The sequence below is a fragment of the Puma concolor genome, chromosome B3, assembly GCF_028749965.1.
Source record: "Puma concolor isolate L17-30 chromosome B3, mPumCon1.1.hap2, whole genome shotgun sequence".
NCBI lineage: Eukaryota > Metazoa > Chordata > Mammalia > Carnivora > Felidae > Puma > Puma concolor.
In genome coordinates, this window is record NC_141672.1 from 24,273,173 (window position 1) to 24,301,142 (window position 27,970).

At 40.1% G+C, this 27,970-nt stretch overlaps 1 protein-coding gene across 39 annotated transcripts in view; it reads right to left on the minus strand.

Annotated features, from left to right (window-relative positions):
• NRXN3 (neurexin 3) overlaps positions 1-27,970 on the minus strand; it is a 1,579,173-nt gene that overhangs the window by 180,997 nt on the left and 1,370,206 nt on the right. For all 39 annotated transcript variants that reach the window (XR_015252137.1, XR_015252136.1, XM_086709138.1 and 36 more), the window contains one exon: positions 984-1,155. Coding sequence is in view for 37 of the 39 variants with exons in the window: in XM_086709138.1 (XP_086565264.1) it covers positions 984-1,155 (172 nt within the window). In the remaining 2 variants the exon portion in view is untranslated. The remainder of the gene's footprint in view (positions 1-983; positions 1,156-27,970) is intronic.

Here is a 27,970-nt window from a genome sequence, read left to right on the forward strand (position 1 = left end):
TGAAGTGTAGGAGACAGAGTAAAACATAGCATCATGCCCACACTAGTGAAAAATTCAGTATTCTGAGCTATTCTCTTGCATCCAGGTGATGATACAATTGTGGAACAAAGGCCCTTCGCCACAGTATTTTCCCTTCTACTCCTGGAACTTTTACGATCAGAATTGAGGGCACTTTTCCTGGGAGAAGTGAGAGATGAGAGGGAAAGCTAATGGATCATTTGAATGATCTCTTTAAAAGAAAGCGACCTTTCCTCCCTTTGCCCTTGATTTGGCCATCTGGCTCTGGGAGTTTGTTGGCAAATGTTCCTTGACCATAAAATTTAAACACATGATTAACCCCTCTCCCTCCCACACCAGTATGCTTGCTGTTAAAATGCCTACTAGGACCACTCTCTGAATTATCAAGGAAGGTTTAGTGTAAATGAAAGAAAAAATTGGCCAAGTCAACCAGATGAATGAAACTCCACTCTCAGTTTTTCTCTCATTATTACCCTGACTTGATGGTCATCATTCTAAGTTTAGTAAACTTCATTTTACAGTGTTTATGAAATCTCTGACCATCTGTATCTTCAACTTCATCTGACTAAATGCCACCACAGAGTCCAGATCTCAAACTGATTATCCTGTGATTATCAACAATAGCTCCTGATAGAGAAGGCACCCCTTCCCTCCATTGGTCATCATTCGCAATGCCCTGGAAAACCTACAGTAATCATCTTTAGTATGACCAGTCAGGCAGTATTCCTCAGGTTAACCTACAGTGTTCAGTGCACAGTTAGTAAGTCTCCAGAAGCTCCCTACACTGAACCAAGCCCTACAGGAATACCTTATCTTCTCATACAAAAACAAACAAACAAACACACATGAATGTGTGCTTAATATCCAGTGTTTCATGATTTGGTGAGAGTTAGGAGAAATCAACACTTAGAGTAAGAATGGGAGAGCAAAAGATGGTATGTGGTCATTGACAGTAAAGCATGTACCTGTGGGATAATGCTCATTCACTGGCCAGTTGTCCACCTGAAGTGTGGCATTGCCGCCGTTCCTGGTGAAGCGCACCACGTGGTATTTACCATCATTTACAGGGGTTCTCTCCTCTTTGATGGAGATGTCAACTGTGCCAATATTGAAGACAACTCCAATTTTCCCCTGTTCCTGTGATAAAGAAACACAAAAGGCATAGTTATCACCAACCATAAGGTTTTCTCCCTTTAAAGTTGATCCTCCAACTAACAATAAATCTGTAGGTACCCAGAGGGAGCTGTCAGCATGAAGTTAACAATAGTATCCCACATTTCTCCATGGGCTTTCATCCTGAACATAAAAACCAATGGTATAAAGCCACCCAAATTACTCTCACAGGCTGCACTGTACAGGTTACATCATTTGATTGCTCTCAACAGATATCAAAGCTGGAACCAGAGAACTACCTAACAACTGTGTAGTGACACTGCAAAGTTGATTTCTGTGAGATGAATGAAACCTGTTTTCTAAGAGAGGTAATTAGACAGTGGACTCTAGTTTAGATTAAGGATTAGGGAGGAAATATACGCATGCTTGTGCGTTGTGGGAGGGGATCAAGCCCAAGGGAAAGTGTACATTGAATGGTTAGAAAGCAGTGGCAGAAGGGTTAGCATTATAGGTCAGCACCTGATGATACTTTTTTTTTTAGGTCTAAAACACATAGAACATGTACCCTCAGTAGAGGCCAGTGAAACTGAGCTTGACTTTTCAGGGTCAGGTGACTGAAACTCTTTCCACACTTGCAACCCTATTCCTAAGGTTCATCCAAAGAAGGGTGTCATCTTCAGTCCTATAGTTTTATGCTACATAGCAGAAGAGAACCTCAATGGCCCCCCAAAAAGACTTCTGGTGGGGGGGAACACAATGAATTCCAGAAGAGTGACACTATGGCAATGAACGTGAGGATTATGGTGAAGGTGGAGGAGGCGAACATAAACAATGCGAATAAAACTCCTGCTCTTTCTTCTCCTCCAGTAATTTATAATAACTAAGGGTTGGGATTGGAATTCACAATGAGACACAAAATGGAAGTAACCCTACTGATCACATATTTCAACCTTGTAGAAGGGTATCGTAGCATGTGGGATGTCAGGATGGATGGGCAAGGAGAGAGGGAGACACCTTTTTCCATTTCTCTAGTTGTCTGACCTACTAGCTAAGCAATAGGTTGGACATGCAAGGACAATAAAATTTAGTGGTAACCCTGCCATTTTATTTGTTCACATAGTCTTCATTATTCTATTTCCTTATTCAAGAATTAAAAGGAGAATAAAAAGGAGGAGGTGAAAGAGGAAAGGGGGGAGGAGGAGAATCAGGAAGAAGAGAAGGAGGGGACAAAGGATGAGAAAAAGATATGGGGGGGGCGGGGAAGTCCAGAATCCACATAAACAAGATGTAGGAAAGATTTCACAGAATCTCAGATTTAGTAATTGGGTTCATTCATTAATTCATTACATAAATACAGTATTTATTAAGCACTTGGTATGCTTAAAGTCAATAAATTAAGACTTATGCTGAGATTTTAGGCACTGGTTTCCATATAGTTTGGTACACTTCACTTATTTTTTCAAAAGACAGGCTTTCTTCATCTTGCCAATTTTCCTTTAGTATGTGAACACATCTTATTCCTGATAAAAGAATCGACAGGTACCCAGCAGTCTTTTTTAAAATAAAAATTTTTTAATGTTTATTTATTTTTGAGAGGAAGGGAGGGGCAGAAAGAGAGGGAGACACAGTATCTGAGGCAGGCTCCATGCTCTGTGGTGTCAGTACACAGCCTGATGCGGGGCTCAAAATCACCAACTGTGAGATGATGACCTGAGTTGAAGTCAGACACTTAACCGACTGAGCCACCCAGGTGCCCTCCAGGAGTCTTGATTTTAGAAAGTAGGAGCCTAAGCTATGAAAGGCTGCTTTCAGCATGCAGGGATGCTGTGATACAGGGCGGACATCATTATTTCTTTTGTGCCCTGATAGCACAGCTTGCAATGTAAAATGATGTCTGCAATTCCCATGTTCTGTACTCTGAGAAAAGGTGCCTCCTCAAATGGGGACTAAATGCACTTATGAGTTTGCAAATCCCTGTTTATTGTGACACTATGTTCTCTGGGGTTTTTTTTTTCTACTTCTACATCTCCAGTACTAAATAAAGTACCTAGCATTACAATGGATAAATGAAACTGATGATAAGGTTTTCTTTTTGCATCTTCCATGCCCATAATTAATAATGCTATGATCCACTTTATTCTTTCTCCTTAATTCTCTAGGAATTCTGAAAAGATAATATGATTTTTCTGCATTCCCCTAAAGCGTTGGCCTTCATTTCTAAGGGGGTTTGTGTGTGTTAGAACCTACTCATCCTTATACCTAAATAAGCAGGGCTATAGTAACCTCAGTCATAACCTGTTTAGCAGAATGAGAGAACTGGAGGAGTTAAGAAACCATGACTGCAGACGCCATTACTCCTCTGCCCACCCCGCAAATGCGGGCTGTTTATTGCACCACAGTTCTTCAATGAGAAACCACTATATAAATCCTGGATACATGGAGAGGACTGCTGGTGATTCAATTCACCTCTGAGTCACTAATTAATCATGGATGGAGAACAGTTTTAGGCAGAGAGAGGAGACCTTTAAACCAGCATTCTGCTGCTTTTCAGCAACAACAGTGGCAAAGTACAGTTCTGGCTGAGTGAGTAGGCTGATCAGCGAGATATATTCTTGGGCAGATTTTCTGCAAGATCCATAATAGATTCAGGGGAAGAAAAGATTTAATCTCTGCCAGAATAAATATTTGGTCCTTATCTGAGGCGCCACACATTTGCCACTGCAATCACTGCTTCGGAGAGATCGTCTTAATCCTGCTAGCTCTACCGCCAATGTCAATGGAGACCCTTATACCCAGATGTTTCATTGTGTTTCCCCACGGTGGTAAATGTGGCTGTGCTAGACCTCAGATGTGGTCTCTTTACTTGCAGTAATAAGATTTCATTACTGCAACCTCCTTGTCATTTGTCATGGGACCACAGTGGCTTTATAATCTGTGGCTAACTGCTTTGTCTCAGTTCATTATAAGTCTTGTGGCAAGTGCCCATACAGTTGCCGATGGTTGAATCCATCACACTCAGCTGCCATGAAGATAAACTCTGCTGGCTCATGTGTCCAGAGAACATTTGAGGGATAAAATCATTGGCTTTGGAAACAGCCCTGACTGACCTTTGGGCAAGTTACTTAATTTTTCTGAACCCATATCTTAATAATGTATTACGGGGACAGGAAACGAGTTTTCCAGGCTTCCTAGGACCGTTATAAGGCTAAAATGATATGATTATAATCATTAATATACCACTTTATAAGAAGGAAAATATCATTCAAATATAAGGGATAAATGAGATCATGAGAAGGAAAAAAATCTAAACATTTGACCACATGCAACACCCTGTGAGCACCAGAGAAATTAACTGGTTCAATAGGATAAACATGGTTTTAGCATAACATGGTTCAAATAATACCTCTCTCTGGTTCTGAAAGCTATATGACCTTGGGCAGGTTATTTAACTTCTAATTTCCCTGCTATAAAGGGATCTGTGGAGGAAGGGAACAGCGAATTGCTACCTTTGAAGCTTTTTGTGAGGATTTTAGGAGAACACACATGTGGGAAATGCTAGCACGTGGCTGTGCATACTTTGAGACTTCAATAAATGTCAGTCATCTTGTCCCTTTCTTTCCCCTCATTAGTATAGTTGAAAGTGGTGGCACGAACTAAGGACTGGCTAGTTTGGCAAGAGTGTCATCAGAAATATTATCAAAATAAATGTAAATTTTAGCAAACAGAACATCAAAAAATAAAATTTGCACCATTGTTTTCCTGTCACAATTTGGTAGTTGCTCTCTCTTCACATTCCTTGGTGCCTTTTATGAGCTCTTTCAAGACAAGCAAAGAGTAGCTACAAAACAGCATGACTATAAATTTTAATAACTCCACGCCCATCACCACTAAAGTTGCTACCAAAGGCAATCAGTTCAATGTATGTTTTTCCTTGATATTAAAAACACAGACAAGTGGTAAATCAAAAGACATTACCAAAGAATCCTCAAGTGCAATAAAAAAAAAAAACAAAAACACAAAACCAAGACTGAACAGCACAAGAAAACAGCTGTCTTTAAATAGCCAGTAAGTCATTCTTCATCAATAATGACTGTTTACGAGCCCACCTGGTTCCTCAAATTAGTCTGGCTCCAGCTTTCTAATCTTCCATCAGCCACATTATAGTTATTGCTGTGAAGGTGACCCATAAGATACTGCCAACACCAAGGTCATATTTTAGAAGCCGAGATGCACAGGGGCAAGACAAATCCTCAGGAATAAAGACCTCCCTGAAGGCAGTCTCTTCATTCATTCCAGAGTGCCCCCAGGGAAGGCAGAATGCACCATCACTATTTTAGAAAATTGCAGCTGACAGAAACAGAACTGGAACTCTCAAATGTATGCCCAACAGATGTGCAAAGGAAGTTCTGAATATCTTGACTTCTAGGCTTCCTACAGAATCTGTGAGTTCAGGGCTAGGCAATAATACAGGAAGAACAACAGGTATGTGATCCTCCTTGGGGCCAGACACTGACAGGTCAGGTCTGGCACACCCATTCCAAAGTTTGGGTCACTGTAAATAAATCAGTGGCAGTGTTTATTACATTCTTCTAGTTTCTCCCATTATGGGCTCATAGTAAGAGAGAATTTCTAGTTCCCCTTGGGATATGGAGGGCCAAGAGAACAGTGTTGATGAATAAATTAGGTGTCACTTCCAAGCCACCCATTAAACTGCTGGTGTGAGACCCACCAGAGTTCTCCCATGGTTCTCAACCACTGCATCCAGCAAATTCCTGGCCGTGGCCTCTTTTTCAGCCTGGGCCATTGAGTGAGGATGGCAACAAGCCAACTTGCAATGGACATGGAAAACGAGAAACAAAGCGTGACTGCTTTATGCCACCAAATATTGAATCTGCTTGTTACTGTAGGATCATCCAAACTACTTCAAAGAACAGAGTAGGTGCTTGGCAAGTAGTTTTTAATAGAATAATTTTTGAATTCTCACAATTACCCTCCAGATTTTTTAGGTGAGAAAGATGACGATTCAGAGAATAGGGGATTCACACAACCAGTAGGAGATACATTTAAGATTTAAATTCAGGTCTGACTTTAAAACCCATGTATTTTCTACCATGTTATGTTTCAGGCACATGTATTACATGTTGCAATTGAGTTATTTATATAATAAGACAGTGTATACATATCATAACTTTATGTTTGCTTAACCTATCTAACCCGTATACCTAACCTAACTATGGGTATTGCAAATATAGGGACATTAACAGGTGCTCAGTGAATGTTAAGTTAATGGATAAGTGAATGAATGAATAATGAAGTAGAATGTGTGGCTTTGGTAGAAAAAAAAATTGTGCTGATAAGTTTTTATAACTTGGGAGGCTAAATAGGTTTGAATAGTATATGATAATGAAAAGAGTTGGTCATCCATATTCACATTTTTTTGCAATAAATCTTAAAACATATAGTCTCACTGTGCTTTATATAAGCGATCAATAAAAAACAAAGAGATAAGGTATGGTTTGACTCATCAGATAATTTTGGCTGAGGGAGAATTTTACTGAAGTTCTCTAGGATAAAACACCCTTGTGTTTAGGAGAACACAGTATGGACTCTTCATAGCTAATCACTATCTTCCAGTGAAGATCATCAGGCCATTCTTTCAATGTTACAGTGTCCAGGTTCTAGACCCAAGATAATTGTCAGCTAATAAGTAGGGAGTGTGTACTTCCTGTGTGCAGAGCCATGTACTATTGAAGGATTCAAGAGAAGTAAGAGACCAGGTCTCTCCCTCAAGAAGTCTAAGCCCATCAGGAATTACCCAAGCTGACAAGACTCCAGCTGTGGAGCTTGGAGATGGTTTGGACTTTCACTATCATCCCAGTCCCCTTGCCTTGAGGAACTTGGGTGAGGTGGCTGTGACAGTAAGGGGAAGGGAGAAGAAAAAGTCTGCTCTGGTTTTCAGAATACTTTGTATTTAGAATCAGAAGACCTGAGCCCATTCAGGCTCCACATCTTGTTGTCCAGGTCATCTTGAGCGGGTCATTCAACTCTCTGTACAAAAGAAATGAGAACAACAATACAAGACACAACAATAACACCTGTGCTAAATGGAATTTAAGAGAAATGAATAAAATATTGTCAAATTCTCAAGTGTTTTCAAAGGATGGTATAAAAATTATGTCAATGGTGGGGAGTGAAGATGGTGGGGATAACTGGGTGACAGGGAAATAGTATGACAGATGATGAATGAGTTAGAGGCTTTTGCACACACCTTACAGGATACCACTCTATTTAAAATGCCTGTTTGCCACTCAAGATCATCAACTCCACAATCTGTACTGACTGTTCCTAGAAAATTTATGTTACATGGCTTGGAAACAAATCCTATTTTCCTAAATCTGCACAGGTCTCAATGACCTTTGCACCCACCCAGCAAAACTGCATCCACCTTTCCACCTGCAGCTGTGCTTCTACTGTTGTTGCAACTGACGTCTGGTTGTGCCAGGTCAATCAATTAAAGTGGATTAGATCCACAGACTGAATTACTAACAGAGGGCCAAGAGAGATAAGACTGATAAATAGCTCAAGACAGCTCCATCTCTAACTCCAAGCAAAGAGAGAAAAAAAAAAAAAAAAAAAGGGCAAGCACGGATGACAGCTCAGGACAACAGGAACTCTGACCTGAATGGGGACAGTCAAGGAAGGACAAGACAGCCAATGCAAGTAAAGAAGATGCAAGTCAGAGCTACAGCTCTAACGTCACTGGTCGCAAATGGCATCCTGAGTCACCATGTCCTTCAAATCTACTCTGAATGCTCACTTCTAATCCACAGACCTAATGTCATCCTACCTTGTTTGGTAGTTAAGTCTGACCACAAAGCAAAAAATTAAAGTTCATTTCAGTAGAAGCCCCAGTGCTGCACCTGGACCAGAAACAGTCTTCTGACAGGATTCAGGCAACAGCTGGCAGGGCACTGATGACTACAACCCAGTACAGGCTGAATATCTCCTATAAGTGCCTTGCCTTACCCCCCAAATCTCTACCGCAGCTGTGAAGAACTACCCAAAGGCTTTAAATTTTTTTTTAAGTTTATTCATTTTTGAGAGAGAGAGAGCATGAGCAGGGGAGGGGCAGAGACAGAGGTAGACACAGAATCCGAAGCAGGCTCCAGGCTCTGAGCTCTGAGCTCTCAGCACAGAGCCTGACGAGGGGCTCGAACTCATGAACCGAGAGATCATGACCTAATAAGCTGAAATCGGACGCTCAACCGACTGAGTCACCCAGGTACCCCCCAATGGCTTTAATAAAGAGATCCTAGGTTTTGTGCTCACAGTAACAACCTATAATCCTCAAAATAATGAAAAAAAAAAAACCACATTTCAAATCACCTAGAACATCTTACATCTTACTTATATACTTACAAAGTGTGATCCTGGGACCAGCAAGCATCAGCATCACCTGGGAACTTGTTAGAAATACAATTCTTGGAGCGCCTGGGTGGCTCAGTCGGTTGGGCGGCCGACTTTGGCTCAGGTCAAGATCTCGCGGTCAGTGAGTTCAAGCCCCGCGTCGGGCTCTGTGCTGACGGCTCAGAGCCTGGAGCCTGTTTCAGATTCTGTGTCTCCCTCTCTCTAACCCTCCCCCGTTCATGCTCTGTCTCTCTCTGTCTCAAAAATAAATGAACGTTAAAAAAAAAGTTAAAAAAAAAAAAAAAAGAAATACAAATTCTTGGATCTAACGCCAGACCCTCTGAATCAGAAACCCTGAAGTGGGGCCCAGCAATGTGTATTATCACAAGCTCTCCAGGTAATTCAGATACTTGCTGAAGTCTGGGAACCACTTCCTTAAGTCTTGGTTCCACTAGGCCAGTGGATTCAACGGATTTTGTGCCCAGGGACATCGGGCAATGTCTGAAGACATTTTTGGTGGTCACATCTGGGAATGGGAGGTGCGACTGGCATCTAGTGGATATAGGCCAGGAATGCTGATAAATATCCAACAATACCCAAGAAAGAATTATCTGGCCTCTAATATCAAAGTGTCACCATTGAGAAACTGCACTAGGGAGGACAAAACTTCACACAAGAAACATCTATCTATAAAGCATGTGTGGCATCACAGAAACTATTCTACAAACATTTTTATATATGGGTCTACTTTATTCCTCACAATGCTCCTTCTTTGAGGTATATATGCATATATACATACACACAATGCTTTCTCTCTCTCTCTCTCACACACACACACACACAATGCACGTGTATATAAGTGCATGCTTGTGTGTACACACATGAGAATTCTCACATATTTGTTTTTTTTTTTTAATTTTTTTTCAACGTTTATTTATTTTTGGGACAGAGAGAGACAGAGCATGAACGGGGAAGGGGCAGAGAGAGAGGGAGACACAGAATCGGAAGCAGGCTCCAGGCTCTGAGCCATCAGCCCAGAGCCCGACGCGGGGCTTGAACTCACGGACTGTGAGATCGTGACCTGGCTGAAGTCGGACGCTTAACCGACTGCGCCACCCAGGCGCCCCAAGAATTCTCACATATTTGGTCCAAAATTGTGATTTAGCCCTCAAAGCACAGGGTGAGCTTTGAGTATCTTTGAATACTTGGACTCTCTCCCTACTCCTTGTTGTACTCAAATGTCCATTTTAGAAGTGTAAAATTGGAACTGCAAGCTCACATGACCACAGAGTGGCAGGTCCGGAATACATGCCCTGTGTTATTTTCCCTGTCTGGTCTTGGTAACCACCTTCTCTTTTAACTAGCCCCTAACGAAGTGTCCCAGTATATCAACATTAGCTGAAAGTTCCAATTCCAATTTCGTCCCTTGACTCTTCATTCCAGACTAGGTAATTTTAGTCAGTTTCCACAAAGACGGATGATCACTTTTGAGTGGACTGCCAAGGAGAAACTCCTCTCCCCAAACTAGATATTCCAGCCCAACGATGAGCAGCAGCTCCTCTACAGAAAAGAGACGAATAAGCAGCCAGTAGTAACCTTTCAAGACCTACTCTGTGGCTGTAAGGAAACCTTTTGTGATTCTCCAAAGTGTTTTATTATTTATTTGTCTTTTAAGTGACAGACTGAGTTAACATTATAGCTTCAAGGTGAATGGACCTATGTGAATAATAAACATCAACAAAAATTTCTGGTTCAATAAGTAAGGCATCCTCAGTCACTTGCGTTGATGAGTTCCTACTCTAAATCCTACCCCATTTTCTAGATGGGGGAAAAATGTATGCATGTTTCAGAACTGAGAGAGATTTCATATTCTGGATTATCAGAAAATACAATACAGATTATTGCATGTTTTAATGATGCTTTGGAGAATGGGCATGCAAAAGTTACAGGAGACAGATTGGGCTGAAAGAGAGATCAACAAATAGTGGGCCAGATCTGGCTGTTGCCTGTTTATGTAAACAAAATTGTATTGGCAGATATAGCTGTGTTCATTCACTTACAAAATGTCTGTGGCTGTTTTTGCACTACAACAGCAGGGTTGAATAGTTGCAACAGAGATCTTGTGGCCCAGAAGCCTAAAATATTTAGTCCCTGGCCCTTTACAGGAAAAGTTTGTTGACCCCTATTATCGAAGCTTGCACAATTTAAGGGTAGCCATGTTTTTTGTTTTGTTTTGTTTTCAGTTTTTGATCTATAGTTTATATTTACATGGTCAGAATAACATAAATACCAGTGGGAGCGTCAAATGGGGAGCCTGTACCTGTTCATTCAACTATTACCTGGAATATAGAACAGATTTCTAATAAGACAACATACATAAAAAATTCACCCGATGTATGTATGAACTAATCTATCTCGGATCCATTAAGGGTGGTTTAGATACTAAAATCAATTCAACAGAGCACTGTTTGAAGGTAGGCAGCCAAGGATACAGAAAAATAAATTAGAGGCTTCTGGCAAAAGATGATGGTAGCTAGAAATAGTCTGGTAATGGAAGAGATGGAGCGAAGTTGTAAAGTTATTAAAATTATAATGATATGACATTTCTTTCTGAAAATTTATCTAGTTCTGTGGAGTGATCATGTACATGCTAAAGTATTGGGATTCTAAAAGCCAGCACACATCACTCTGATGCCGGGACTTCAGTTTATTACATTAGTTGGAATGGGAGAAGAGAAAAGCATTGCTACCCAATGAGTATGTCTCCGTCTCCAGGGCTCCAATGCATCTGCAAGAGACTTGAGTCCCTTGAATGATAAATGGTGATTAACTGAACTCTCTTGGTCTACCTGCAAGGAGAATCTACCGTGTCATCATCTATGGATGAACACACTGAAATAGGGGCTCATTTTTCCTTTCCTGGTTATCGTAAACAAAATGGCCAGCACACTCTAATATATCAGCAGCGCCTGTCTGCACACAGGGACGATGGTGTGTGTGTGTCCTGGAGATAGTGTTGCAGCTAGGTATTTCATCCAGGTGATACTTTACGGTCCTCCTCTTTGTCAACTATCACCACTGTAACATTCCTTCTGGGATCATATCAGCATTTCTAATTCAAAACATTGATTCTGACCTATCCCCAACCACCTTAATGAAAGCAACAGAGGGAAAAAAAAAAATGAGATTTAAACAGCTACAACACATCAGGAGAAAGCGGGCCTGCTGGCTTCCATGCCAGCGTCAAAGCCACTGCAGGGGAAGTAATCCGGACAAAGGAGCAGAAGTATATAAAGACGACACCTTTCCTGGGCCCTGGGTGAGACTGGTAAAGGTGACCCCAAACAGGAGACTTGAAAGCATGCCACAGGGAGCTGACTCATGGCTTTGGAAAAGAGTCCAACATATCAACAACTGAAAGTTTTTTCAAAGCTGCATGCTCTTTTGATAGAATAATTAGGAAACACAACTCTTTATTTTAATTTACTTGAATTTAGTATTCCTACCAAACTGTAAATTGAGTTACATTACAGCCAAATGGGGAACATACCCCTAAGAAACTAGGGAGTCATCACTCCCCTATCGTATGGCAGGCATTGGGAGCCATCTGGGAGCCAGCAGCCACAGCTTTAGATACACAAATTACCCACTGAGTTCACAATAAATCAATACACAATATAAAGAAGTGTTTATATTATCACATTTAAAGGGCACAAGCATTCTTTCTCTCTCTTCTTTATGGATGCACTACAAATTTATTCATTTACATAAAGATGTTACATGATTTTATCCAAATGGTTAAGGAACACAGCGCTAGAGAAATAGAGTTGTGTGTCTACTTATGCCCATGTAAGTGTGTGCATGTGTTTGAATGAGACCTTAAAACTTAACATATCCAAAAGCTGGTTTCTTGGGGCACCTGGGTGGCTCAGTCAATTGAGCATCCAACTTTGGTTTAGGTCATATCTCAGAGTTCATGAGTTCGAGCCCTGCATTGGGCTCCCTGCTTCGGCTCAGGTCATGATCTCACAGTTTGTGAGTTTGAGCCCCGCACTGGCCTTGCTGCAGTCAGTGCAGAGCCTGCTTTGGATCCTCCATCTGCCACCCCACCCCTCTCTCCAGCCTTCCCTTGCTCACGCTTTCTCTCAAAAATAAATACACATTAAAAAAAAAAAAAAGAGCAAAAGCTGGTTTCTCTGACCCTCTCTTTTGCTTATCAAGTGGTGATGGCTCAGGAGAATCCAGGTCCCTTTGTACCCATCAAACAGCATCTATAGCCAAGTTCTAATACAGCCTATCATAGACCAGACTCAGAGCGAACTGTGTATTTCAGAATACATTAAACATGAGGAAGATTTTAGAGTCAACATGACCTCTAGGCAATGGAACTGGTTGGTCATTAGGGATCATTAATCCAGTAATTATTCAAAGACAGGACAGCTCCTCTAGGCCTGGTTTAGCCCAAAATTGTATGGGGTACCCTTTCCCATACAGAGAAGGGACTTCCCTCTGCCCAAGAGTCCAGCTTTCATAACCAGTGTGCATAGATGTATAGAGCTGAATGAAATTCTACATGTATGCCCTCCCAGAGCTATCTTTGATTAACTAGGTCTATCTTCCAATTACCCCACAACTTCTCCAGTATCTATTCAACATTAAGATAAATTGTTTGCATTGATTCTTTTCAACATTTAATAGAATTATTCTTTCCCCAAACAGATAATGTGCACTGTCAAGGCAGAAAATTCATTTTTATTTTCTATGTCTTCCTCAATATGGGGGACTCAATAAATGTTTAGCTGAGTGCCTGACACAATGGCAAAAGCATCTTTGCATTTTTCAGTAGGCAACACTTTAGGACAGAGCACAGTATCTCCATCTGTGGTTTATTTACTGCTTTTAAATTTGCTATGATTTTGCTTTGGGAGAGTGCTTTTGAAAATGTGGACCATGATCATGTCTCAGAAGACCATGGTCATTAATTTACTTCACACAGACTACTGAATAGTCTTCAGGATAATTGCCAACACACCTCTGTGGCTCTGTTGACCTGGAAGTGAGAGGTTCAGTGATCCATTTCCAAGGCCTTCAATCTACCCAGCTTCTTTATTGGGAGAGATTCAAACTAAAGTCCTAAAAGTGAACACTACGATCCCATTATCAGTTTCTTTAGCCACTTAGTTCCCATTCAAAATCATTTCAACGCTTGAACTATCTAAGATATCTATCTACCTACCTACCTACCTACCTACCTACCTACCTACCTACCTAAGACTTCTAGAGAAACTTATTTTCATTTTCTGGCCTTCTTCTACACTCCTCAGTGTCTGATTGCTGGTCAGTGTAATGTTCAAGCTCTGCCCATTGGGAGCCCGTCTCCTCATCATAGTCTTTTAGGGCTACCTCTGAGTTGCCTTTACTACAACTACCATCCATTTTCAGTTTGCACTAGACTTGCTTAATTGAGGATGTTTACACATAGTTGTATTTTTTAAACAGTACCTTTATTTCTCCAAATCAATGTTGCAGACATCAAAGACAAGTAATAGAAGTTTTCCAGTCAACTACCTACCAGTTATACACTCTGCATAGGGCACTTTTGTAGGCCTATCAGAAGCTACACAAATGTAGTTGGAATTATTTAGCCCTCAAGAGTATAAACTCCATTCCAGTATTGCGGAAAAGGGCAACAGCTTTGGAGTCCGAATACACGGATCTAAATTCTAATTGTTCACTTAATGCAGGTCCTGGAACAATTCACAAGTACTCTGGGCATAGTGTCCTCATGGGGAAGATACAGACGGCATCCCTGAGCTTGTTGGATGATATGTAGGTGAACAAAAGATGTTTGTGGCAGTGATGTGAAAAAATGGGGCACTGGAAAAAATACATCATTACAGAATAGATGAAGACAAAAGACAAACAGAAACAAGCACACAGTTCCCTAATTAACACAGAAGGATTGAAGGACATTACCATATAATATTTCTAAGTAAACATCCACAGTTAGTCCTTGACAAATTTCCCAAGTGACCAGAGGCACAGGATTCATTATGTGCCCTTCAAGACAGAAAATGCTTCCTTATTTGGGAAGGCTGGGAAAAAGTGGGGTTAGAGAAGACATATTTAGGTAGCTGCTGATGAGGAGGTAAGGAGGAATAGGGGAAGGTTAGGAGGTTGAAGTTATTGTAATAAAAATGAGATTTAGTCCGTGAAAGGGAAAAATAAATACTTGACATATAAACATTTTAGAATATCAACCAGCTGGTCTGCTTTGTAAAATTTCAGTAACGTTGCCGAGACAGAAACCTTTGAATGTTAAGGTAGACTCTCAGGGCTTAATACTTATACTAACAAAGTAAAAGCATTTTTTAAGGTTCATAAACATGCTACATCTTAGAGAATATCTTCTCTCTTGCCCAAAGGTCCCTCCCCACATCCCTGGCAAATGTTTCTCTGATGATGGCACGAGTAGTTATGGGGTTAAGAAAACTTGGCTCAAAATAAAGATAAATGAAATCCCTTTTTCCCCCAAGTATGCCCTGCTCTTAATTCCCTTACTTTTTGCTATAGGCATCTACTTCTAGCAAAGGAAGAGCTTTAAGAGTTTGGAAGGGCAATGGTTTATGCTGTGCTCACACCTGATGCTGGCCCAGAGGCTCAAGGCCATCAGGGAAGACATCACCCAAGTGATGCTAGAACACTCCCCTTTCAGCAGTTAGTAGTAATTTTAGTGTAGGTAACTAGTCACATCCACAGTATCAGTGATACCTTTGAGTTATTTAAGGTAGTGAGTAAGGTCAGAAGAAGGTAAAAATTTAAAAAAGAGGGAAGGAAGTAATGGGGAAACAGACAAGGAATTAGATGAGTGGAAGTAACTCTATCCACCAAGCCTCATCTGAAAGAATACAGAAAAACAGCTCCCCAAACTCTCAAACATAGATGTATTTCTTGCCGCTCTACTTTGTGCTGACTTCAAGAAACTTTCTGCAGGCAAATATCTAGAGGCAAACACCTTAGAAAGCCAGCTACAAGCAGAGACACCTTCTTTAGTAGACAGCAGGGTGCACTTCTGATTCAACTGCCAAAGGATGCCTGCTGACGAGCCATACCAGACAATAACGAATGCACAGAAACAAGCACTCAGGGGACCTAAAACCCAAATGTCCATGACATACAGGTCTCATCTCCACTCTGGTGAAGCACAGAAAGAGGACCAGGAATCATGAATCTACCCCAGAGGAACACAGTAAAAAAACTATACTGAATCTAGGGGGCATACTTTTCAAAAAGGTACTGAAAATTTTTTTTGGTTCTTGTCTTTTGATTATTTTTCCCAAGTAGATGCTTATTAACTGCATTATGTAATATAGAAGTTACCAATTCAGAACCTACAGGTGGGATCAGGCCCTCAGATGTATATTATTTTATTTTTTTTAAAGGAAGGGGTACTCATAATATCTTTTAAAATGGGAATTAGTTTTCAACATTTAAAAATCAGTCTCTCATGAATAGTTTGCATTTAAAAATTTTTTTTGAAAATAGTAAGATTTAGCCACACTGGGATAATATTTCTAAAACACAATTAAAGGGCGGAGTTGATTGGGGGGAAGAAAGGTACAAGTTCCTTAATTCACCATAGTCTCCACCATCCTCTGTTGCCTATCACCTGCAAAGTTTTGAGTGCTGGTGGCCATCTATCATCAAGTCTTCCTTGAGTGTGCGCTCTCTCTCTCTCTCTCTCTCTCTCCCTCCCTCTAGTATAACAGGGTAAAGAAGAAAGGGAAACTTCTCTGACTCTCAACAGCCAATAGATTGAGGGCCATAGGATTCAAGAAAAAAAATAAAGTCCTTTTTAAAAAGATTCCATTCCATTGGAGAGTGTTATGCTAAGTGAAATAAGCCATACAGAGAAAGACAGATACCATATGGTTTCACTCTTATGTGGATCCTGAGAAACTTAACAGAAACCCATGGAGGAGGGGAAGAAAAAAAAAAAAAGAGGTTAGAGTGGGAGAGAGCCAAAGCATAAGAGACTCTTAAAAACTGAGAACAAACTGAGGGTTGATGGGGGGTGGGAGGGAGGGGAGGGTGGGTGATGGGTATTGAGGAGGGCACCTTTTGGGATGAGCACTGGGTGTTGTATGGAAACCAATTTGACAATAAACTTCATATATTGAAAAAATAAATAAATAAATAAACAAATAAATAAATAAATAAATAAAATAAAAAGATTCCATTCCATTTTAATCATTTATATTATTAGTCTGTCCCTTGCAGACTTTTCTGGTTTTTAACCCCTAATGTAATATAATAATCAGAGGCTTCTGAGTAAGATAGATCTGGCTTTGAATTTTAATTCCACCACTTACTGTGTTTTCTTGACCAAGTTGTATAGACTCCCTGAGCCTCAATTTTGTCACCTGTAATGTTGGAAAAATATTACCCACCACACAAGCTTGTTATGAGGATAAAACAATATATGGAGGCAACTAGCACATGATAGAAGATGCTCAAGGAATTGTACTTCCCTTCCCCTTTGAAGGGTTGGGATGAATCAAGCAGTCACTATCATAAAATCACACATACACATCTAAAGTGCCTGCCAAACTGTAATGACCCAACTGCTGCTACAGAGAGATGGCTCAGCTCAATGTTTTAATGTACTTTTCATGGACTGAAGCTCAACAACAAAATCTATCACTGTTAGGCAACCTCATAAGAAGGTCTGATTTAAAAAAAAAAAATAGACTTCTTTCTGAAGTCCAAAGTGTGGTAGCTACCTTCACCTTGACTCAGAAACACACCAATAGGAAATGTACATACACTTAGCCAACGAACAATAGGATTAACAAATGACAGCAAAGATAATGATAATAGAATGCATTATTGAAAGTTGCATAAGAGAAGACCATTCAGTATAGAAAGGTACATATAAATTTTATGCAAACACACTTTTAGTTCTATGAGTTCATATATCTGCATGGCTATAACCATCAAGAAAAATTTAATGTAGGCCACTGCTCTGGAACTACCATTTAATTTTGAACAGACCATGATATTGAAAAAAAATTATTTTAGTTATATAACACACTTGCCAAATAAATCAAAAATATTCATTGCAATATAACAGCTAAAAAAAAAAACAGAATCGCTACTCTACCATGTTGAGATTTAAGTGGGCAATAAATCATAGCCCTCTCCATTCTGAATTCCAAGCCAATTGAGAAATAGACACAAGCGAAAGGATCAGTGAACTTTATTGCTTGTGGAGCTGAATGCGGGAATAGGTCTGGGACAACACTCTGATCCAGCCACACATTAGGCTTCCTGCTCATAGTTCAAGGCCTGTCCCCTTCCCCACTGCCCCCTGCAAAGAGGAAACTGGCCTGGGGCTGGGTACTCCCAGTGTAGGGAGAAGAGCCCTCAGAACAGGAAGAAGAAATGAAAGGGGTCCCATCAGACATGCAGATCCTTTATCCAATCCCACCAACTAGATAAGGGATTGGAGAGAAAGGATAAGAAGTGTTACCCCAATATTTTCCTTCCAGGGAACAGTGGTTGCTTAATAGTATAGCATGGATGGGGAAACCATCTCTTTTTTAACACCAGAAGCCAAATAAAGCCTTTCCAGGCAACCCTACTGAAGCAGACTGACTTTTAAGAGGAGCTAGAGAACTAATCCTCAGGCATCTATAGAGGACTTGTTAATATAAGGTTGATAATATGTATGGGAATCTTGAAATATTGGGGCGCCTGGGTGGCTCGGTCGGTTAAGCGTCCGACTTTGGCTCAGGTCATGATCTCACGGTCCGTGAGTTTGAGCCCCGCGTCGGGCTCTGTGCTGACCACTCAGAGCCTGGAGCCTATTTCAGATTCTGTGTCTCCCTCTCTCTCTGCCCCTCCCCTGTTCATGCTCTGTCTCTCTCTGTCTCAAAAATAAATAAACATTAAAAAAAATTAAAAAAAAAGAAATATTACTTCATGGTCATAGTGACACTTCCTCTCACTAACCAGTTAATAACGACCACTGTTTCTGCTGATTGCTGAAAATCTTAGCAACATACAGCTGATGTCTTGGATTTTTAGAAATCGTGGTGTCAGAAAAAAATATTAGAGAGAGGAATGTTAAATAGGACTTTTAAGCCAAGAAATTACAGTCCTAATTGGTAAGATTTCAGCAGGCTCATGGAACTTTCTTTATATCATGAACTTCTGCCTCCTTCCTAAGGGCCCAGAGATCTGCTTTGCTGTCATTTATGTCAATGCACCAGCCAAGACTCTTTAGTGCAGCCCAACTATGCTGTCAACCCCAAATCTCAAGGGATGCATATAATCACCATATTTACTGTGATGGCCCAGGCAATAATGACACCCACCGATTCTAATGAAACTAAAGTGCACGTGTCATTTTGGAGATGCTATTTGTTCAGGCAGAGTTGCTTGTCAGCTGTCTCTGGCCAAGCGATACAACCTGCAATTTAGTTAACAAACTGAGACATCATAGAAATCAGTGCTTATAACAGGCTTCCTTGATTCACTTGGGTTTTTCCACCTGTCTTACATATTGCAAGTCTCTAGCAAAGTGGCATTGGTGGGAGGAGGTCCCAGTGGAGTTGAAAAGACAAGGGCAAAAAAAAAAAAAAAAAAAAAAGGAACAAAAAATAAATAAATAAAAAGCAAGGAGTTTGCTAAAATTCTAAAATGGAATCTTCCCCAGAAGCAGAAAATTCAGAAAAAAAGCATTTCTTGGCTCCAGTGATTCAATTGTTGCCAGCTGGACAAATTCCAAACTGGTATGCCAGATCTTCCATTATCAGGTTCCAACCTTTACCTCCAGTATTCTTACCAAACTTCCTGAATCTTCTTCCCCATCTTTAATCACTGACTAATCCAACCATTCATTCAGCAAGTATGTATTATCTACTCTGTACAAGACACTGTGCTAGGCATTGGTTCCAAAATGAACAGAACCATTTCTACCGTTCAAATATTCCTTGTGCTGATGCTCAGTCTCAGGGATGGAATGGATGGGGGTAAATATCAGTAGGATGGAAAATGGACTGAATTTCAAGGTCTACTTTAAGGAAGACGAGAATATAAAGAACTGACCTCAGTTTAAAGGCTTCCAGGGAACCACCTGATAGGATGGATCTGTGGATTTTCGCAACAACTTTAAGAGATCATTTATGATCTATTTGAGAACCACCAAAAATATGGAAAAATAAAAACTAGCTTTAGGTTACAGTGATATGGGAAAGCTTTATAATGGAAATAGAATTTATATTCAACTTTGAATGTGGACAGAATGTGGATGGCCCAATTTGGATGCTATTGTGTTAACAGAACTATAGGAATGCAAGATCCCTGAACTTGGCTTTGGAATCCAGGAAACCAGGGTTTAACCCTGGACTGTTTCATATGAGTCAGGTAACACTGAAGAAGCTGATTAGCCTATTAGCTTTATTAATATTAAAAATACTTAGTCTAGGGGCGCCTGGGTGGCACAGTCGGTTAAGCGTCCGACTTCAGCCAGGTCACGATCTCGCGGTCCGTGAGTTCGAGCCCCGCGTCGGGCTCTGGGCTGATGGCTCAGAGCCTGGAGCCTGTTTCCGATTCTGTGTCTCCCTCTCTCTCTGCCCCTCCCCCGTTCATGCTCTGTCTCTCTCTGTCCCAAAAATAAATAAACGTTGAAAAAAAAATTAAAAAAAAAAATACTTAGTCTATATACTGCATAGGATAGTGCTGAGAACCGAGATAATGTATGTAAAAGTGCCTTGTAAATTGTAATGCATGATACACATATCAGAAGATCATTAGGTGCTGTACATTAATTGTTGATTTGACTTTGAATATACATGGCTGTTTCTTTTTTTAGTTTTTACTTTGATAATTTTTAAAAGGCTGTTTTCAGCCTCTTTAAAATCTTCAGTAGAAGCAGGAAACCCTTTGCTTCATACTAACTTATTTCTTTTATCACAGAAAATCAAAGTTCTCCTTGGCAATCATCTCATTAATCTCTTGGAGGGAGGTAAGTAAGCAGACACATATTTTGCACAGTTGTATATATGAATATCAATTTTACTAATAGAAAAGCCTAACATAAACTTTCCTAAGTCACATAGTGAGTAGAGCAATCCAAAAATGACCCAGGCATCTCTTTATCTAATTATCTACTCTCCTCATTATATGCATCCAAAAACATTGTTCTCCCAGTAGACTTCCAAGTAAAGATCTGGCTTTCCAGCTCCAAAACAAGTAATACTTTATTTAACTTTTAAAGCCTCTGTTTCTTCATTTAAGCAACAATAAGAAAAGCTGGCAAACAGGAGTTTTGTGGAGATAAAAAAGAATAAGACATTTATAATATTTATGAAAGAAACCTAGTTCAGTATCTATAACCCATCAAATGAAGAGTAAAGGCTATCTTTTTTGTTTGTTTGTTTGTTTTATAGGGGAAGCATTTGGTTTTTATAAATCTCAAGGGTAGTTGTCCTGAAATATAGTGAATTGAGTATGATTCTGAAAAACAATCATTATTAATAAGTCCCATAATTAATTATTCATTAATCAACAAACATTTGTTGAGCCCACATTATATTCTAACAATTGTTCTAGATACTAAAGATATAAAGATGGATAGAACACAGTGTAGGTTTTTTACAAGGTTACAATTGAGTAGATGAGATAAGACATAGGTTAAAAATAAAAACTGTTCAAGAATAGAAAGTGGTAAAGGCAGTAACATACACAAACAAAATTCAACAGGATTTCAGTGGAAATGGTTATTCCCCAAGGGAGACCAGGGAAAACTTCATCACAGATGTGACTCATAGGCTAGGTCATGAAAGACACCTAAGATTTCAACAAATGGAAGGAGTGAAAACAAGATTGATGAAATAGTATTCTATGCAATGAGACTAACATAATCAGAGGAAAGATTCAGAGAAACAAAGTCTGATCAGCAGATGAGTTTGGTGAGAGCATAATATACACTAGAGAGAAATGGATTTTGCTGGAATAAAAAGACAGGTTGATGCTAAATCATTTTAGGCTTTGAGTGGTGTATTAAGGAATATGTCAATACTAGGACACCATTGAGTGAAATCATAAAAAAAAATTATATGTTAGAATATTTGAACATGTTGTGAGCAGATGGGGAAGAGGTAGAGGAGGGGAAATATAACAGATAAAATGGAGATGAGGTAACAGATGGCATGAGATCCCAGAAGAGGCAAAAGGGCAGGAGGCCAAGGGCACAGGTAGACTCAACTGTGGGGAAGGTGCAAGCCAATTTTTCCACTGAGACAGAAAGGAAGGAGAAATAGTTGCAGCTGTACTGTGGTGTACTGAGATCACCATAATTTGATAGATGCAGAAAAAAAATCTATACATTCATTTGTTAGAGACATTGTAGAAGGAATTTTTAAATTGAGGAGTACTAATCTAAGACCTTTAAGGTCCTTTTCAAAGCTAAGGCAGATGTACCAATAAGGTCCTCATTTTCAAAATGGAGAAAAAGGAGTCCTCACAAATATGGGACAAGTACACTTATTTAGAAGAGGAATAGGAAAATGGTAGGTGAAACTAGCTCAGAGAATGATTTTGTGCAGTTGGCAAAGAGTCTTCTAAGCAAAGTATGCATATTTCTGTTCATTATCACCATCACGACCACCACCACCACCCAAATTACACCCAGCTTCTGATCTAAACATTTACTACCTTCTGGGCCTTTAGGAGCATTTGACTTCATCTCTATATGTTATAGAGATGAAGGGGAGTTACAATAATCTAGCACAGCTTCACTAAGAACAGTCACAGGAGTTTCTATAGTTTGGGTTGCCCTTTTGTGCTCTAGAATATACCATGAAAAAAAATTGCCTCTGGAAGCCACTGACTTCTAAACCTGAGTCCTATAATAAATGCACAATGAGCAGAGCTGAAACTAATTCTAGCATGGAACCAACCCTAGGTCACCTGCAGCCCAGAGCAGAGCCACCATGCTGAGCCTGGTGGAGATAAGCCAAACTTCAGTCAACCTCCTGGCTTGTGAACATGTGAATACTTAATATTGTTAGCCATTAAATTTTAGTGTGGTTTGTTATGCAGCATTATTAAGCAATGACTGACTAACACACTGAACTTCAAGAAACAAAGGACTCAAATGCTCTTTCTAATTGGTGTGAAGATTCTTTTAATTATTTTAATGTTTCTATTTCTGAGACAGAGAGAGACAGAGCACGAGTGGGGGAGGGGCAGAGAGAGAGGGAGACAAAGAATCTGAATCAGGCTCCAGGCTCTGAGCTGTCAGCACAGAGCCCCACATGGGGCTTGAACCCACAAACCATGAGATCATGAGCTGAGCCGAAGTCAGATGCTCAACCGACTGAACCACCCAGGCACCCCTGGTATGAAGATTCTAAAGTTGAGACACAAATACAAGTGCCTCACCGTATACTATACAACTTTTTGCTCCACATATATTGAAGAAGAAATGCCAAGTTATGTTCCTTCTTTGCTACCTAAATTAAGCTTGCAAAATTTTTGTATTACAATCCATTCTAAACAGCCACTGATAAAACAGAAAATCAGCTTCCCTTAGCCACTAGTAGAACCACTTCTCTTACCTTAAAGCCAATGGTAGTGACTTATGGCTATTGTGATTAGCTTGGAAGAGTTCTTTCTATTTGAGACCTTTAGTCTATTTTGCTGTTAGTAAATCAGTCGTCAGAATTGTTACTGTTTCCTCCACATTATGATAATGTAATTTGTACTCTGCCTCTCTTAAGAATGGATGGGCCATATCAGGTAAAATATATATACCACCAAGAAGCTTCCCATGTTGGAACTGAATCCAAGCTTGAGCTTTTGAGGAGTGTATATTTTTTCAGGAAATTCAACTTCCCAGCCAGGTCCAAACCTTGTTTTCCTTAAAGAAGTTAAAATACATGGAGATACTTTGGGTACTACATTTAAGACTTTTCAAAGACCCTACTTGCAATTAGTATAAAAAGAGAAAGGCCACATTTTTAAAACTTAAGCAAAAGGAGTAGTGCCAAGACGATGAACAACACGTGCTTTGCCTTTTCCAGGGGCTCCATGCATATCTCTTAGTAACAGTCAAGTTAGTGTGGACATCAGGAATGGGAAGACTGCTGGTTTTGGAAAAACCGTTAGCTCCCAATACAGATATGCATGTTCTTTGTCCAGATCCAAAAGAAACCATCAAAAATTCATTATCATAGAATTGCTAAAAATAGTCATATAGAAGCATCCTCATTGACTTAAAACCACATACAAGCAGTCCTCCACAATAGCCTGAAAAATGTTCCTATGGTATCATTAAAGGCAAAGGATTCCATTCTAAACTGGAAATATGTCACTTACTTTAAAACCCAAGAAAAAAATCAATTCACTCCTTTATAAATTTAATTTGGACTCACTGGCTTATGTAAATTCTCCCATTTCTTCCTGTTCTCTCTATTGGACAAATTATTGTTCTTTGCTTTCTACTCCAAAGAATTGCACCGTAGGGAGAGCAAGATAAATAATGTCAATAATATCCCTACACAGATAACTGTGCCACTGTCAATGTCCAATTGCTGCATACACTGAAACTTCCTTCGGAAGTCTCTCAAGTACCTGATTCATTCATCTTTCCCTGAGAGGAAGTGGGACCGAGAAGGACTTATTATCTGAAATAGAAACCAAAAGGTAGCAGCCTCTATTCAAGGTCATAGCCAAAAGCACAACACCTGATTCTCTGCTACAATTCCTCTTTCCGAGCTACCTGTAAAAAAAAAAAAAAAAAATCATGACTTCAGCTACTTCAGGTTACCCAAACTGTTCCCAGTAGAAAGCCACTCTGCAATCTGATGCAAGAGGTTGGTCCTGAATTTGTTTCTTCTCCCACAGCACAAATAAGTTCATACCCCGGTCATGACTGTCATTCCCATCCACGTGTCCTATCCTTGTCTGAATTTCCTTTTATCCCTTCTCAGAATTTGCCAATTATTACAAAGTCTTAAGGAGAGTTAAACATTTTTAATTTAGATACATATTTAAACTGCTCCACGGGATAGCCAAAGTCACATTAGGACTCAACCACAACTATTCTAAAAGGTCTCACTTCCAAAAAAATCATGATCGCTAACATGTTCAAAGCCTCTCTAAATTTTATCTTGTTGAAATATCTGTAAGCACTTAAGTGTGTTTTCTCTTCTGTTATCTCTTTGCGTGTATGCACAGACAGCTCTGGGTGTGGGTCAGGTGAGGGAGGAGAGAGAGTATGCAAATGAGGGAGTGTATAAGGGAAGGAGGCCAGTGACACAGAAGCACATTAGAGAGATGAAAGGCCAGGGAAGGGTGAGTTGCCACCTTGCTTGTTCCTCCCCTGGCAATTCAGTTCTGTCCAAGTAACTCTCGATTAATGCACCAAGCAGAGACATTTCACATTTCCTCCTTAAGATCATTCTGACAGCTCACCAGCTGTTCCATGCTATTTTTTGCCACGATGGCATGGGTAAGCCACAGCGCCTTCTCTGTTACTCTGCCAACAGCAATGCTGCCTGCTGTTCAGTGCTCAAAGTCTGTTCCACAACCCAAACTCTCCCTTCTTGTCCATTTTCCCACTCACCTTGCACAATAGTAATTTAAGAGTCATTATGTGGTCTTGGGGAAACCTAGATGGTGGTGGTGACTGATGCATGACAAATATAGTTAGATGTACAAATAAGTTTTTATTCCAAGATTAATTAATACAAAAATACAAGTGTCCCTATATTGCACATTTGTATCTTAAATTATTTTCAATATTGGAAAAGAGTGCCATTAAGCAGAGAGAACCTAAGTACTGAGTTGGAGAGACTTGGATTTTGAACCCCTATTCTCTTTGCTAGCTCGATATCTTTCCCAGTATCAGTTTCTACATCTGTAAAGTGGGTTTTTGTTCTATCTGAAGATATTAAGAGACTTGAATGAGACCGTGAAACAACAAGGTAAAGAACCAGAAATTGAATTTGAATTTTATAAATCCTGTTCAAATTTTTCCTCTACTTACAGACTTCCTTATTGAGGTAAACAAAAAGGAGAGTGATGTAGCATGGGGCATGATTTACACAAAATCTAATAAGCAATCTGTTTTTCAGGCTGATAGCATGTGAGAAGTCACTGCCTAGAAAAGAGAGACAGCTGTCCAGAGGCAAATGCATTCTCGGTACAAGAGAAGGCACTTGACACAGATATAAGAATGGAAAACACATGCGGAGGTATGGTGCGTAGGATGTAGAAGTAAGTTTCCTATATTTCCCATCAGCCCTCAGAGCATTATAATTACAACAAAATAAAAGTCTCATAATTTGGCTCTGAGGTCTGAGGGTCCAACCAGACTCGAGTCTGTTTTGATCTCCCATGTGTTTGCTGCCAGCCCCAGGACTTTTCTCCTCTTCTCTGGAGTCATTGATAATCCCACAGTGGTGGGGTGTATCTTTAGTAAGATTCCCTTTCTGATCCACTGTTTGGTGACTATATATCTGACACATGTCCATCCTTGATGCTCTGCCTCCATAATCATTCCCACAACCCTGATTCTACCCAGGCTTAGAGGACATGAAAGTGTCTTCATAAAGCAGTGGGGCTCCCATCTCTGAAGGTACAATGTTTAGGACACTCTGATTATGAAGTAAAGAATAACAACAATAATAATCACAATATTAACCCTTTCTTAACACTTGACGTGTATGAGGCAATGTTGTTCTAAGTGCTTTCAATGCATCTGAATTTGACTCCTGCTCAACTCTGTGAGGTGGATGGTATTATTATTATGGCCATTGTACACATGATGGAACTTGTCCCAAATCACACAGCTTCTAAGTAAAGGAACCAGGATCAAAATCCAGGCTGTCTGGCTACACTCTTAATGTCTCGCTCTTGTGACACGTACACCATCCACTGCCTGTCTTTAAACAAAAAATTCATTGCTTTATCACTTAAAGGGGCATCAGCTGACTAGATGGTCTTACTTACGCATTGTTTCCTGGTCATCCACCTGACAGTAAGTAGTTTAGTCGAGTCATTTATCCTTTCAGAGCAGTGAAATGAAGAGGACAAATGAGAGGTCCTTAAATGCCTTTGCTAAATCGGCCATCTATGCCCCTTTGGTACAGGAGTCCAGGTCCCTGGGGTGCTGCTGAATCTGCTCCATGAGCAACTTCTGCTTTGATGGTCAGAGGACACTGTGGATGCAATGCTCCCTGGTGTTTTACACTTAGTGATAACTGAATGGAATTAATGTTTCCCTTAGGGAATACTCACTTTGATTTCTAGATCAAGTACCATACCCATGATGTGCCTGCTCTCTGGATATATAACTGAAAGATAATCACAGAGAAGGAATTTGGGTCTTTACCTTTCTTCCCTGGGTTAGGGGCCCAAGGATTTAGGATTCACTTCATCAGAGGCCAACCTACACACTCTGCATGACACAAAAATTATTGCAACTGATAGGGAACTGACAAAGACAGCAGAGCATGATGTGACAGGAAAAGAGAATCCTAGGGCTGCCTGTCAAAGAGATTAAATCACTGGATTTCCTCCTACACCTCAGCATATTAGCAATGATACATTTGGTGACCATGGGCAGCAGTGCACAGAAATTCTATAAGAAGCACATTTACAAATTGGTGTTATAAGATGAATTCTATCCCCTCAAAAGATATGTTGAAGCCTTCATCCCAGGTACCTGTGAATATGACCATATTTGGAAATAGGGTCTTTGAGATGTAATCAAATTAAGATGAGGTCATTAGGGTACACCCTAATCCAATATGACTGGTGTCCTTATAGGAAGAGGGAAATGCTGTGGAAAGAGAGACACACAAGGAAAGCACCGTGTGATGATATGCAGAGATTGGACTGATGTCCCTGCAAGCGAAAGAACACCAATGGCTGACAACTATCATCAGAAGTTAGGAAGAGGAAAGGAAGGATTCTACCTGGAACCTTCAGAAGAAACCCAGTCCTGCCTTGATTTTGGATTTCTAACCCCTAGAACAATGAGACAATAAATTTGTGTTGTTTTAAGCCATCTGGTTTGTGATACTTTGTTATGTCATCCCAAGGAAACTGATACATTTGGTGAACCCTGTTCCTACTCTTGGTTCCTGGATGATTACTTGATCTTAGATCAATTTCCCTCACCTTCCATGTCTGAGGATTCATGCAAGAGTTGAACTTTGATACTTCTATCGTCAAATCTCAATCAAGAAGCACAAAAGGATCTTCTGACTCAGCTTGTTTTCTTCATAAACTTGTTTTCTTTTGTTTAATATGAGACCAGAGTTTGTTGAGGTTGGCTGGGTTTGAGATACGTATAAACAATAAAGGAAACAGGAAAGAGCCTTGGTCTTGGAGGCTGATAGACCCCAGCACACTA